Source organism: Physella acuta, unplaced genomic scaffold (assembly GCF_028476545.2).
Source record: "Physella acuta isolate Inbredline_101_S28 unplaced genomic scaffold, ASM2847654v3 ptg000543l, whole genome shotgun sequence".
In the NCBI taxonomy this organism is placed as follows: domain Eukaryota; kingdom Metazoa; phylum Mollusca; class Gastropoda; family Physidae; genus Physella; species Physella acuta.
In genome coordinates this window covers 386,724-403,222 of record NW_026732062.1, presented here as the reverse complement: position 1 = coordinate 403,222, position 16,499 = coordinate 386,724, and the positions used below count along the sequence as shown (strand labels likewise).

Sequence of the window (16,499 nt, the reverse complement as noted above, 5' to 3'; positions counted from 1 at the left end):
ACTCATACAGAGAAAACACGTTCACATGACCACCACTCATACAGAGAAAACACATTCACATGACCACCACTCATACAGAGAAAACACGTTCACATGACCACCACTCAAACAGAGAAAACACGTTCACATGACCACCACTCATACAGAGAAAACACGTTTACATGACCAACACTCACACAGAGAAAACACGTTCACATGACCACCACTCACACAGAGAAAACACGTTCACATGACCACCACTCATACAGAGAAAACACGTTCACATGACCACCACTCATACAGAGAAAACACGTTCACATGACCACCACTCATACAGAGAAAACACGTTCACATGACCACCACTCATACAGAGAAAACACGTTCACATGACCACCACTCATACAGAGAAAACACATTCACATGACCACCACTTATACAGAGAAAACACGTTCACATGACCACCACGCATACAGAGAAAACTCGGACGTTCTGTTTGCATTTCGATGTGTTTATTTAGCATTCGATGTGTTTATTAAACATTCGATGTGTTTATTTAGCATTCGATGTGTTTATTAAACATTCGTTATGTTTATTTAGCATTCTATGTGTTTATTAAACATATGATTCGTTGTTAGAAAAGTTGAGACAAATCGAATAAATCTTCACAAGATGGTAACTGTTCCAATTGGTTGTTTTACTACATAAAGAAATGACATCTCTTAATTAGAGGCAACATTTGCAATTAGTTTTTGTGCAACATGGAATTGGTAAAACTTTGGCAATCATTAGATAAAACTACAAATTCAGGGAACATTTAAACATTTTATATATTAATGCGAAATTATTTCCTAAAGAACAAATTTCCGTACATGAAACAGGTCTAACGCCATAACACTAGATTTAAAAAAAACCCTCATGTACCAGAAAGTAACGAGGTATGAAACAGGTCTAACGCCATAACACTAGATTTAAAAAACCCTCATGTACCAGAAAGTGACGAGGTAGGCCAATATGATGAGTGCCAGGGACAGAAAAACACAAAACTCTGACAACCTTAAGATTAATTTTAAGTAGATTCTAATTACGATCTCTAGATTCAAAAGAATCTAACATTGAAGGTGTGACGTAAGTAATGAAGAAAATTTCTCAAAATTAATTACACTACTCCATATTTTCCAATTCAGTAATTAATAACCAATATAAAGACATTTTAAGTTCCTTATTAAATTATTAATTAGATTAACGTAACAAATTGTAAAATATAATTTTACATAAAAAATATTTTGTATTACTTATATTTATTTAACGACTGCCAGAAACTCTTTTCGAATCATTCATGAAACGAATCATCATCAGCCGATGGTTTGAAGTTTTCTCCATAAAAAACATCTAAGAAAAGATTTGCTTGGCCCAGCAGACTGCGAGTAGTACTCCAGCACTAACCAGCGTCAGATCTGTGTGAGACGTATACCAATCAGCAGCATTAAAACAGAAATCAATCCCTCTAATATTAGTATAGCAATAGCAAGAGAGTTGTAAAATAAAATTAGTTGAGATATATCATATACCAGATAAGATATACTTTATGCTTAAGAAACGGAACACAAACTCTTCTTTCAATTTGTGAAGCGTAACAGTAAATGTCGTCACTTAATATATTCGTTAAAATCTAAATACATAATACATTTCAAACAGAATTTAAGTAAAGTTTAGTTCATGCATGTATTTAATACTTCATAACACAAACAACAATTTATCACATCTGTGACCAGAAGAAAGAACTTCAGCCAACACAATCAACGACCTAACTAATTCAGCCAACACAATCACCTACCTACCAACTTCAGCCAACACAATCAACTACCTACCTACTTAAGCCAACACAATCACCTACCTACCAACACAGCCAACACAATCACCTACCTACCAACCACAGCCAACACAATCACCTACCTACCAACGTCAGCCAACACAATCAACTACCTACCAACCACAGCCAACACAATCACCTACCTACCTACCAACTCCAGCCAACACAATCACCTACCTACCAACTTCAGCCAATACAATCACCTACCTACCAACCACAGCCAACACAATCACCTACCTACCAACTCCAGCCAACACAATCACCTACCTACCAACTTCAGCCAACACAATCTCCTACCTACCAACTTCAGCCAATACAATCACCTACCTACCAACCACAGCCAACACAATCACCTACCTACCAACCACAGCCAACACAATCACCTACCTACCAACTTAAGCCAACACAATCACCTACCTAACAACACAGCCAACACAATCACCTACCTACCAACACAGCCAACACAATCACCTACCTAACAACACAGCCAACACAATCTCCTACCTACAACCTTCAGCAAACACAATCACTTACCTAACAACGTCAGCCAACACAATCACCTACTACCTACCAACCACAGCCAACACAATCACCTACCTACCAACACAGCCAACACAATCACCTACCTACCAACACAGCCAACACAATCACCTACCTAACAACACAGCCAACACAATCTCCTACCTACAACCTTCAGCAAACACAATCACTTACCTAACAACGTCAGCCAACACAATCACCTACCTAACAACACAGCCAACACAATCACCTACCTACCAACCACAGCCAACACAATCACCTACCTAACAACACAGCCAACACAATCACCTACCTAACAACTTAACCCAACACAATCATCTACCTAACAACACAGCCAACACAATCACCTACCTACCAACCACAGCCAACACAATCACCTACCTACCAACCACAGCCAACACAATCACCTACCTACCAACCACAGCCAACACAATCACCTACCTAACAACACAGCCAACACAATCACCTACCTAACAACTTAACCCAACACAATCACCTACCTACCTACCACAGCCAACACAATCACCTACCTACCACCTTCAGCCAACACAATCACCTAGCTACCAACTAAAGCCAACACAATCACCTACCTACCAACTAAAGCCAACACAATCACCTACCTACCAACTAAAGCCAACACAATCACCTACCTACCAACCACAGCCAACACAATCACCTACCTACCTACTTCAGCCAAGACAATCTCCTACCTACCAACACAGCCAACACAATCACCTACCTACCAACCACAGCCAACACAATCGTGTACGCCATCATCTAATGTGTACGCAACTATCTAATGTGTACACCACTATCTAATGTGTACACCACTATCTAACGGGTACACCATTATCTTATGTGTACACCACTATCTAATGTGTACACCACTATCTAACGTGTACATCACTATCTAACGTGTACACCGCTATCTAATGTGTACGCCACTATCTAATGTGTACACCACTATCTAATTTGTACACCACTATCAAATGTGTACACCACTATCTAACGTGTACATCACTATCTAACGTGTACACCACTGTCTAATGTGTACACCACTATCTAATGTATCTAATGTGTACACCACTATCTAACGTGTACACCACTATCTAATGTGTACACCACTATCTAATGTGTACACCACTATCAAATGTGTACACCACTATCTAACGTGTACACCACTATCTAACGTGTACACCACTATCTAATGTGTACGCCACTATCTAATGTGTACACCACTATCTAATGTGTACACCACTATCAAATGTGTACACCACTATCTAACGTGTACACCACTATCTAACGGGTACACCGCTATCTAATGTGTACACCGCTATCTAACGTGTACATCACTATCTAACGTGTACACCGCTATCTAATGTGTACGCCACTATCTAATGTGTACACCACTATCTAATGTGTACACCATTATCTAATGTATCTAATGCGTACACCACTATCTAATGTGTACATCACTATCTAACGTGTACACCACTGTCTAATGTGTACACCACTATCTAATGTATCTAATGTGTACACCACTATCTAACGTGTACACCACTATCTAATGTGTACACCACTATCTAATGTGTACACCACTATCAAATGTGTACACCACTATCTAACGTGTACACCACTATCTAACGTGTACACCACTATCTAATGTGTACGCCACTATCTAATGTGTACACCACTATCTAATGTGTACACCACTATCAAATGTGTACACCACTATCTAACGTGTACACCACTATCTAACGGGTACACCGCTATCTAATGTGTACACCACTATCTAACGTGTACATCACTATCTAACGTGTACACCGCTATCTAATGTGTACGCCACTATCTAATGTGTACACCACTATCTAATGTGTACACCATTATCTAATGTATCTAATGTGTACACCACTATCTAATGTGTACACCACTATCTAATGTGTACACCACTATCTAATGTGTACACCACTATCAAACGTGTACACCACTATCTAACGTGTACATCATTATCTAACGTGTACACCACTATCTAATGTGTACACGACTATCTAATGTGTACACCACTATCTAATGTGTACACCACTATCTAATGTGTACACTACTATCTAACGTGTACACCACTATCTAATGTGTACACCACTATCTAATGTGTACCCCACTATCTAATGTATCTAATGTGTACCTGTGTGTTTAGAGCGAAGACAGAAGAAAGAAGAGTGGCTGGATGAAGATGTGGGACTTCCTCCACCAGACTGTGTGTGGCAAGAAGGTGGTCCCGCCCCCCACTACTCCACACCAACCCAAAGGAAAGGGGAAGAAAGACAAGGATGGTGGAGATGAAGAATATAAAGAGAAAGTTGATGAGGGTTTGTGACATTTTCTTTTCTAAGCGATGGTTGAAGTCAGAGCATCACAACGCTATTCAACATAAATTAGTGCTTAAAAGTTTCCCTTTTGGACCTAATGATCCATGGGGCTGCTGAAGTAGAGTCCACCTGTTTCCTGTACTTTGGCATATGAAGTGATAGCGTGCTCAGCACTATGCCCGGCTACCTTTACTTTCCTAAACTAGAGTCAGGTACTTGTCAGAGTTGGGTGGACTCCAGGATCTGAACTCAAGACTTTTGAGTTAGCACTTATGGGCTGTACTTTCCTTACTTGCCACCCCATAGATATTGTCTTTATCTTTCCCTATATAACCCTACACTGCCCCCAGCAGTCCTTGTATTACCTGGCCAGTTGTTCACTCCAAAGTCCAGCACCCAACACTGATCCCAGCAGTCCTTGTATTACCTGGCCAGTTGTTCACTCCAAGGTCCAGCACCCAACACTGACCCCAGCAGTCCTTGTATTACCTGGCCAGTTGTTCACTTTAAAGTCCAGCACCCAACACTGATCCCAGCAGTCCTTGTATTACCTGGCCAGTTGTTCACTCCAAGGTCCAGCACCCAACACTGACCCCAGCAGTCCTTGTATTACCTGGCCAGTTGTTCACTTTAAAGTCCAGCACCCAACACTGACCCCAGCAGTCCTTGTATTACCTGGTCAGTTGTTCACTTTAAAGTCCAGCACCCAACACTGACCCCAGCAGTCCTTGTATTACCTGGCCAGTTGTTCACTTTAAAGTCCAGCACCCTACACTGACCCCAGCAGTCCTTGTATTACCTGTCCAGCACCACCAAGTTTAATCACTCCCATTCTTTGGATCAACAGGAAGAAATTTTAAAATTGCTTTATTCCTACTGTTACTTACTTCTTCTTAGCAGTAATCCCCTGCCTGAGCTAAACATTTAATGTAACTGTTCCCCCACCATAGCTAAACATGTGATATAACTTGTCTCAGATGCCCTGGGGATGACCCAAGCTCAGCGAGACAAGTTAAGCATCATACAGCACTACCTCTACTACAACCCCACCACCTAAGTAAAACATTTAATGTAACCATTCCCTAATTCCCCCACCATAGCTAAACATGTAATATAACTTGTCTCAGATGCCCTAGGGATGACCCAAGCTCAGCGAGACAAGTTGAGCATCATACAGCACTACCTCTACTACAACCCCACTGTGCTCTACGCACCCAATGGCACAGCTGCTGACAAAATCATTGAAAAAGTTTGTTACCTAATTTAATTTTTAAAATTTTTTGTTACCTCCTTTTTTAAAGCCAATCTAAATATAACTAGAGTTTTTTTTATTCATTATTTTTAGAAACATTCTAGATACAAGTATAGTTTTTTGGAATACTGTGTTTTATAAAAAGTTTCTATATTTAAAATTTAAATAAATAAAATACACAAATCTCCAAAACAGCTTAAATGAAATATGCTTAAAAACATCAGATTTAAAACTTACATATTTTAACCATTTTCTCTTAGTTACCATATGTTTTATCTTTCCTAAAATTTAAGGATCAAAACTAAAATGTACTTTGTGTCTATGCCTAAATTTTGTCGTTGAAATCTTTACTAATCATTGACTAGTTTTATGAACTTAACCTAAAAACCTAACCCACATAAAAAATCCCACCTTAAACTGATGTTTTCAGGCCAACACCACCATAGCCTTTGTTGATCTGATCAGTAACTACGCCACCGTCTGGCTGAACATTTCCCGCAGGATGCACGCCTACCTGCACGAGGAGAAGACAGCTCGCAACTTGCAGCTGGTCAAAAAGGTCAGGGTTAGTCATGATGGTAGTGTTAGGGTTTAGATTAGTCATGATGGTATTAGTGTTAGGGTTTAGATTAGTCATGATGGTATTAGTGTTAGGGTTTAGATTAGTCATGATGGTATTAGTGTTAGGGTTTAGATTAGTCATGATGGTATTAGTGTTAGGGTTTAGATTAGTCATGATGGTATTAGTGTTAGGGTTTAGATTAGTAATGATGGTATTAGTGTTGGTGTTTAGGTTAGTCATGATGGTATTAGTGTTTAGGTTAGTCATGATGGTATTAGTGTTAGGGTTTAGATTAGTCATGATGGTATTAGTGTTAGGGTTTAGATTAGTCATGATGGTATTAGTGTTGGTGTTTAGGTTAGTCATGATGGTATTAGTGTTTAGATTAGTCATGATGGTATTAGTGTTAGGGTTTAGATTAGTCATGATGGTATTAGTGTTAGGGTTTAGATTAGTCATGATGGTATTAGTTTTAGTGTTTAGATTAGTCATGATGGTATTAGTTTTAGGGTTTAGATTAGTCATGATGGTATTAGTGTTAGGGTTTAGGTTAGTCATGATCATGGTGTTTGGTTTGATGCTTAGGAAAATATGGAGTTTAGACACAGCAGAGAAAACAGCTCGTGGTAATGCTTCAGCCAACCAATAATAATAAACACTTTGCAAGCTCGGCTGGCTGCTCAGAGTAGGTATGAAACATTTATTTGTTCCGCATTACTAATACTTATTTTGAAAAAAAAATTACATCTAATTACGTTTTTTTTATTGAAACAGTAAGTCTTCGAGACATTGAAACCATGCATTTAAGAATTCTACAACGCAGACTACAAAATGCCGGACTGCCATTCAATTAACTCTTTGAATTATCTCATTAGGATTAAAATCTTAGCGATTATTAGGTAGGCCTATGATTGATTTTTCTTTGAGTTAAATTGCTTCAGAAAAGCTTATTGATTTTTTTTATAAATGTGTCATATATTCCAATGCAACAGCAAGGCATCGTACCATTTGTAGTTTCTGTTTCCCGTGTATACACCTTGTTTGTTCTTAAGTAAATTCCATCATGCACCTGATTGTTTCTAAAATGTCGGCCTTCCAGTGGCAAAGGTCTTGCGATAATTTTAGCATCACTGTGTCTTACGATCATGTAATTTTAGCCAATAAAATGAATGGTATCTGCTTTTCTTTGTTAACTTCCATTTATATTTTTATCAGCCTTCGTTTGTGGATGAAATTTGGTTAGGTCTGTTAGTTCAGTCATCTCCTGGCTAAAGTCTTGCTTAGCATTTTGTTGCTGTCTTTAATTTCTCATCATCTTTTGAGGTTCGTACCCAAGACACATAGGGCAGATGAAGTAGAGTCGTCTATTTCAAAGAACTCGCCATCTGAAGGGATAGTGTGATGACCACTAAGCCTAGAAGAATGTGCTCCTCTAACCTCGGTCAGAGCTGGGTGGACTCAATGACGTCATGTAGTCACGAGTCTAGATCGATACCTTCGGGCTAGCAGTCAAACGCTCTACCTTTTGACCACACCACCTTTAAAATTTTCTATCTTTAATAATGTTTCTTGTGGTTTTTATAATTGAAAATGCTTTGGCAAGAATGGGAATTTTCAATCCTTTTAAATTTTAAAATTGTATGTTTCAAGACTTTTAAAATTTGTTTCTCTTTGAAAGTGAATGTTGTTTTGTTTTTTTGTTTTCTAGTTTTTTAAATATTTTTTAAAGGTTTGCTTTTTATCAAGATTGGCAAGTTTTTTTTTTGTAAGATTGTGATCTCTTATTTCATGTTTAATTCTGGAAATTGATTTTTTTTTCATGATTGTGAATTTCAAATTCTCTTTAAAAAATGTATTTTCGAGGTTGTGAACTTTCAATTCCTTTTGAATTTGAATTTTTTTAAGTTCGTAAAATTTATATTTTTATGATTTCTTTAAAAAAAAATTAAGGTTTTTTTTTCAGGGTTGTAAAATTTGAAATCTTTTTTAAATTGAAGATTTGTCTTAAGATTACCTATCAAAGCGTTGTTCACATGTTGGGAGTTGTTTTTAAATTGTGATCTTTGATTTCTTTGGTATATTTAAAAGTTAATTTCAAGATTTTTAACTTGATTTCTTTTTCCAAATTTTTTTTTCAAAGATTGTGAACTTATTTTTAATAAATAGTGTATGATTTTATTTTTTAATTTTTTGAAATGTATTAATGTTTTATTTATATTTTAAATAGTTATTTTTTTAGATTACTAAATTTGTTTGTATGAACATGTTTCAAGTTTGTTTCATCTTTTTGTTCATTCAAATTCAAGCAACCCACAGAGTATAAGAAAGAGGTAAACTTTTAAAGATGTACACATTTTTATTCTCAAGCAAATAATGGCAACAAAACAAGCACTCTTCTGTTCAACACGATTTATTCTGCCTTTACGAAGGTCTACAGTAGCTTGCTGGGGACAGTAACCAATCAGTCATCTAGAGTTTCAGATTGGCTGTCGCTATAGAAACGCGAGACGTTATATATATATATATATATATATGATTGCTGTCTACTTGGCCCTAATGTATTCTGTAAGTGTCTTGAGGTGTACAAGGTGTTTGTTGTGTACAAGTCAAGGTGTTTGTTGTGTACAAGGTGTTTGTTGTGTACAAGTCAAGGTGTTTGTTGTGTACAAGTCAAGGTGTTTGTTGTGTACAAGGTGTTTGTTGTGTACAAGTCAAGGTGTTTGTTGTGTACAAGGTGTTTGTTGTGTACAAGTCAAGGTGTTTGTTGTGTACAAGGTGTTTGTTGTGTACAAGTCAAGGTGTTTGTTGTGTACAAGGTGTTTGTTGTGTACAAGTCAAGGTGTTTGTTGTGTACAAGGCGTTTGTTGTGTACAAGTCAAGGTGTTTGTTGTGTACAAGGTGTTTGTTGTGGTCAAGATGTTTTCTTGAATATATCTGAAAGTTACTGTTACCCATTTGACTTAGCTTCAAACCAACTGGACTATTGTTGCTGGGAATGAAACTTTAGAGCTGGATATTGACTGGACAAGTCTCACTGTCCTGCCAACAGATGATGGTGTGCCAGACAAACACGCCAGCACTGAGGGCTTGTCTGCCAGAGATAAAATTATTGTTGGCTGTGTTGTTGGCATAGGAGGCGGCCTCATTCTTCTTGCTGGAATGTTACTGGTTGGTACTAGGGTTAAGGTTAGGGTAGTTGACAGTTACTGGTTGGTACTAGGGTTAAGGTTAGGGTAGTTGACAGTTACTGGTTGGTACTAGGGTTAAGGTTAGATTAGTAGACGTTTACTGGCTGGTACTAGGGTTAGGGTGGTTGACATTTACTGGTTGGTACTAGGGTTAAGGTTAGGGTGTGTGAGGGTGGGGATTTTTAAGAGGGCGGAACGAATGAATCCAATAACACACAGTGCAAGTTCAACTATAATTGTTCTTTATTAAAATTATAATCAGTTCTATCTAACCAGCCTATTCTACACTCTCTACTGTTTACTACTACTACTAACTGTTCACTATACTACTAACTACACACTCCCGTGACCAATCCTAACACTAACTGTTCTCTAGCTATGCAAATTACAACCGTCTCTAACCGCTTCCTAACAACTCCTGCCTATCGCTCTACTGCCCCACGCCTCAGTGGTCAGCTGACCGTCCCACGTGACCGGTCAGCCCTGTGCGCCCATTGGCCTCTCTAACCAACCAACTAGGCCTATAGTCTGTTTCTGCTAAACTATATCTGCTCAACATGTCTGACGTAATCTTGCGTCATCACATATCTCCCTCCCTTTCTGTAGCTGACAAATTATATTTTTCAGCGTCTACTACTAATCTAATACATCAACAACTATCTATCTTACTACTCTATTCTATCCCTAACATCAATCATGTAAATCAAATACAAAATGGGACAGCACAGTTTACAAAAACATAAAATCTTGTGTCTGTGTTCTTGAAAAAAAAATGTCATTGTTTTCGTTCTTGTGTAGGTATCCTGACGTCTGTGGTGTCTCTGCTTGATAATGTATGTCTATGTTTCATGGTATGTGTGAATCCAATCATGTGAAACTCAGTTCTGGCTCGGTTGTCGTGTACTGGCCTTGAGCTAATCTTAGTAGAATGTGTAACTGGTTGAACGGGCTCTGCGAGCAGTGTAAGTGTATGTGTTATGTAATTGCTGGCGTTCCTCTGTGGTGGGTGGGTTGTGGCGAGTTTTGATGTAAATTCCCGTGAGGCGGGTGTAGGCGTAACTTTCGTTGGTCAATGTGATGGCGCAACAAACTCAACGCTGGCTGAGATGTCCACGTAGAGTGGTTATACGATGAACTGGAGCTATCTGATGCGGTGGCGAACAATGACGTAACGTTCCGACGCTGGGAACTTGGACGATGGGTCTTCTACCCTTTGTATGTGCCGACGTAGGTGTATGTAGCTGGCGGTCTGTTATTCAACCCCAGTGCGGGGGCGAAGCGGTGGCGATGCGTCCGCTGTCTTGACCAGGGCAATTCTCTGTTAAGCAAGGCTGTTCGCTGTCCAGGTAATTCAACGTAATCAGGGCTTCAGGTGGCGGCATTCTTTGAAGTGTGTGCTTCATCTCGTCTCATTCTGAATAAGCGTAGTGGGTCTGAAATGGTATTACGAGACCATAAGCAATGGCTTTACGTGAACAATTTATTGCCCGCGCAGACAAGTATTCAGACAGAGGTACCTTCCATTAAAAAAACCTCAATCCCAAATTTATACGTGCTGAACATTTGTCTGGCAGCATAACAACATATAAAAATAACATTACAACATAACCAAATAAAAAATCAGTACACTCTAATCTAACAACAATCTGTAAAGCCTAATAAACTCAATAGACGTAAACACTACTAGAGCATAGAAATAGCTTCACAAAAAGAATAGACATGTAAGTGTATATCAATACTATAGTGCCGTTTCAAATCAACATTTGAATGCGTAATCATATAGTGGAGCAGCTCTCACTATCTGACTTCTGACAAAAACTGGCTGGCTTGACTTAATGACTGACTTCACTTTTGACTTCAGTAACTTGACTTATTTCACTTTAACTGACTTCAGTAACTTCACTGACTTCAATTTACGACTTATTTCCCATTCACGATTAACTTTACTTCGACGATTTCAACTACTTCCATTTGCCGACTAACTTGACCTAGACGACAGATTTCACTGACTGACTTCAATTCAACTTAAAAGACTTCACTGACTGACTTAAACTTCGACGACTTAAACGTCTTCACTTTGACTTCAATGACTTTTCCTTGACTTCAACGACTTCAATATGACTTCAAATACTTCACTTTGACTTCAACAACTTCAATATGACTTCAAATACTTCACTATGACCTCAACGACTTTAATATAACTTCAAAGACTTTTCTTTTACTGCAACATGACTTCAACTACGTCACTATGACCTCAACTACGACTTCAATAACTTATTGACTGACTTGACTGACTTCAAATAACTTCTTTGACTTCAGTTCTGACTTATACTTCACTGACTTCAATAACACAATTGACTTCAGTTTGACTACACCGACTTCAACTTCAACTTGTATCGACTTCACGTCGATGTTCTCGACTTAGATTTTAGATCAACACAAAACTCGACTTGACTTCACTATTATGTCCGTTGTTCAAAATCATTTATGGGGGTGGTCCGGGTCACATTCTTGGTCATGGGGTTGATGTTCTAGGGCAGTTGCGTGTTATCTATGTGCTGTACTTCCAGTTTCACTAATTCTATCGCTAACTCTGCTTTTGTTCTTGACATGTCTTACTATCTTGACTATCTTGTTTTCTAACTTATTCTCTACAAATGTTTCAACTTCTTCTCCTGTTTTATCTAATGGTATGCCCTGTTTATAGCATTGAAACTCTGCCTCCATGGATGTGTATGTGTGTGTGTTGAGGAAAGTCAAAATAACTAAGGCAACAGGGCGCAACATAAGAATGTGTAAGGCAGAAAAAACCGCTGGCACAAACTATCCAGCACGGGTATAAACCCAAACGTTTAAAAAAATGTTGGAAGGTACTTATCTTTTTGAACATGGTGACTGTTCCCTAGTATTGGTAATCCACTCGTTCCGGTTGAAGAAACCCGCTGTTGTGTTGAGTTATAGGAAGCTGTACACCAGTACACTCCGTCATGAGTAACCGATATACTGTCTTTCCTGTCCTCGACCCGCGCTCCACCAGTTGTGAGGGTGGGGATTTTTAAGAGGGCGGAACGAATGAATCCAATAACACACAGTGCAAGTTCAACTATAATTGTTCTTTATTAAAATTATAATCAGTTCTATCTAACCAGCCTATTCTACACTCTCTACTGTTTACTACTACTACTAACTGTTCACTATACTACTAACTACACACTCCCGTGACCAATCCTAACACTAACTGTTCTCTAGCTATGCAAATTACAACCGTCTCTAACCGCTTCCTAACAACTCCTGCCTATCGCTCTACTGCCCTACGCCTCAGTGGTCAGCTGACCGTCCCACGTGACCGGTCAGCCCTGTGCGCCCATTGGCCTCTCTAACCAACCAACTAGGCCTATAGTCTGTTTCTGCTAAACTATATCTGCTCAACATGTCTGACGTAATCTTGCGTCATCACAGGGTGGTTGACGTTTACTGGTTGGTACTAGGGTTAAGGTTAGATTAGTAGACGTTTATTGGCTGGTACTAGGGTTACGGTTAGGGTAGTTGACGTTTACTGGCTGGTACTAGGGTTACGGTTAGGGTAGTTGACATTTACTGGTTGGTACTAGGGTTAAGGTTAGGGTAGTTGACGTTTACTGGCTGGTACTAGGGTTAAGGTTAGGGTGGTTGACATTTACTGGTTGGTACTAGGGTTAAGGTTAGGGTAGTTGATGTTTACTGGTTGGTACTAGGGTTAAGGTTAGAGTAGTTGACGTTTACTGGTTGGTACTAGGGTTAAGGTAGCAGTGGCAGGTTTATGCAGTGTCAAGTCCACAGAATACGTTGTTATGCTCAGCTTTCCATTTCGTTTTGGAACCAGATATAACACAAATGAAAACACAGTTCAAATGTAACAGTCCAATACAATTTTCCAACTACAACAGAGAAACAGTGAACATTGAAACAAAAAACCACTGCCTACTCGCTACGCTCTACACCACACATGCCATACACACTACAGTTCACACACTTCTTTCCTCACTTGCACACCACAAGGGGAGACCACTCTCACACACACTTTATATAAACATCTACATCACATTTTCTAAATACAGAAATGAAATGCTTTCAAATTTTAGAACTCAATTGTTTACAAATTTCATTAGTCCAATGATTAATTCATTTGAAATTATTATTAAAAAATAATTATTTAATACTATTGAAATTATTATATAAAAAATTAATTATTAAATGCTATTGAAATGTACTCTTCTCTTGGTGTATTAAAATTTGTAATCAGAAATAAAGAATTTTAGACTTGTTAAATTCGTGGATGTTTGTTTTAGTAGAATAATTGAATAATGGCCCACCAGCCAGAGAAATAAATATTTACCACTACCCTTTATACCACTTAATGAGAGAATAGAGACCACAATCTACTGATCAAGTTTTAGAATTAAGTTGAAGTTGAAGCAAAAATTTCATCAAGTTTTAGAATTAATATGAAGCAAAATTTCATTTGGAACAAATCACTAAAAAGTGAAGTGAAAAAATAAACAAAAATAAGAAGCTTTTTTGAATAGCTTTACTAGAATTCAAGAAGCGACCCACGCTTTAATTTTTAGTTATTTAAACAGTAGTTCATTATATTTTATATACTTTTAAAGAAAACTAGACTACCCGTTGGATAACTGTGGGTTTCGGGGGGTCATCCATCAAAAAACATCACGTCTGTCACTCAGAGGCATAGCGATCCTTCCCGGTGCCCGGGGACAAACTTTTCAATTCGAACCCCCCCCCTCAAGATTTCGATTTGACTACCCCCCCCCCTCAAACTTTCGATTTGCACCCCCCTCAACCTTTCAATTTATTTTTCCAACCCATTTTGGCGCCCCCTAAGGTCGGCGCCCGGGGACATATGTCCCCCCTCCCCCCCGCTCCTCTACTGCAGTGTCACTTATCGTCACAAAAAACAGACCCCACATTCAAACATGTTTTTTATCTTTTAAAAACACCGAAAACATCTATTTCGGACTATCCCTTCATATACTGACTTCACAGGTGACCTACTCAACTCCACTTCACCTGCCCAGTGTCCCGCCAAGTCTCAGACAACACGTTTTTATCGTTTAAAAAACGATTCCAGCCGAGCATGTCTCTGACCACACTATCCTTTCATATGCTTAGGACAAAGAAACAGATGAACTCTACTTCACCTGCCCTGTATCCTGCCAAGTTCAGATAGGCAACTTTATCATTCACATCTAAAAAAAAAAAAAAATGAAAAAAAATATATCATTGTTGTATTGGTCTAGAACCTGTGCCACCCGCATGAGAGCCGATTACACTACCAACTTAGCTACTTACTCGTGACACAAGTGAATTTTTATACTATACTTTGATACTTTGAGTCTCCTTATGCAACTTGATTTACGCGCATAGATCTAGATCTAAGTCTAGTAGTAGTAACTTTCAAATTAAATTTTATCTTAAATTAGCCAAACAAAGATTTATATAAAATAAAGAAGGTCTGAAATTATCTAGATCTAGATAGAATTATCTAGATCTAGATTCTACGACTCGTTTGCTTAAGTCTTAAGTTTAGTTTTTCTTGCTAGATCTAGAATCTAGATCTAATCATTAGCTACGCTAATAGGCCCTGGAGCAAGCATTTCAAAATTAGAATATTCCAAACAAAGATTTATATAAAATAATAAAGGTCTAAAATAGTTTAGTATATAGAAAATCATTATTATCTAAATCTAGATAGAATTATCTATATTCTAGATCTACGACTGGTTTGCTTAAGTCTCGTTTTTTTTTGGATTGTATTTATAACTAATAAATCTTTGATTTGACCTATATTCTAGATCTATAAATAACTTTCTAGGACAGATTGTAGATCTAGAGAAATTTATCGTAAAACTAAATGAAAAAGACAGTTGAAAAATGATATAAGTGTTGGAACATAATAAATACAGCAAACGGATGTATTGTTAAAGTTAAAGCCGACAGAAAATTAGCTTTAGAACGCGTTAAACATTGGAATGGGAACACAATCTTCTTCGATAGGCCGCCATTATTGATGTAAAAAAATGAACACATGTGACGTCACTGTTTCCGTCGAGTCTAGTGGTTTTTGTAATCTTTTTTAAAAAATGTGGTTAATCTACCTATGAATAAATCAATAAATTAATTAACGTCTTTAAATAAATTTGTGATTAACAGTCTGTCTGCAATAAAAAATTATTCTCTACCTACATACTATTTTACAGCTGTCCACGATGAATAGAAGTATTCACAATACTCAATCAGACAAACAAAAAAACAAAAAAAAATAAAATATTCAAACATGTAAACAAACTTGAGTTTTAGTAGTATATAGATAGATCATTTCTTTTTTTAACACGTTTTTCTTAACTCAGCTTCGCGTTTGTGGATTTGTTTGTTGTTAAAATTGACATCGAAAATTAGCCCACTTCTGATTGCTTTAGAGATCTGAAATTTGGCATGCAGGCTACTTTCGCCTAACAATTTCAGATGCAATCATAAAAACTAGCAATTAGAGACCGTAATTAGCTTAATTTAATTACGCCCCAAGGACCATAAAATTGAGGACATGATTTCTAAAGATACCGACAAGACTGGAGGCCTATTGACACAGTTACTTCGGCCCCAATGCGAGCGCGCTGGCCGTGATCGTATAGTGGCTAGTACTTCGAGTTGTGGCCGCGACAACCCAGGTTCGAATCCTGGTCGC

The 16,499-nt window shown here is 38.0% G+C and overlaps 1 protein-coding gene across 1 annotated transcript; it reads left to right on the top strand.

The window, feature by feature from the left end:
- The first annotated feature begins 5,774 nt into the window (after window positions 1–5,774).
- On the top strand, window positions 5,775–7,199 carry LOC131946016 (ATP-binding cassette sub-family A member 2). The gene is made up of 3 exons (XM_059306646.1): window positions 5,775–6,004; window positions 6,438–6,566; window positions 7,155–7,199. Exons 1-3 carry the CDS (start codon window positions 5,894–5,896, stop codon window positions 7,197–7,199), a joined length of 285 nt encoding a protein of 94 aa, XP_059162629.1. The 5' UTR covers window positions 5,775–5,893.
- Window positions 7,200–16,499: the final 9,300 nt, after the last annotated feature.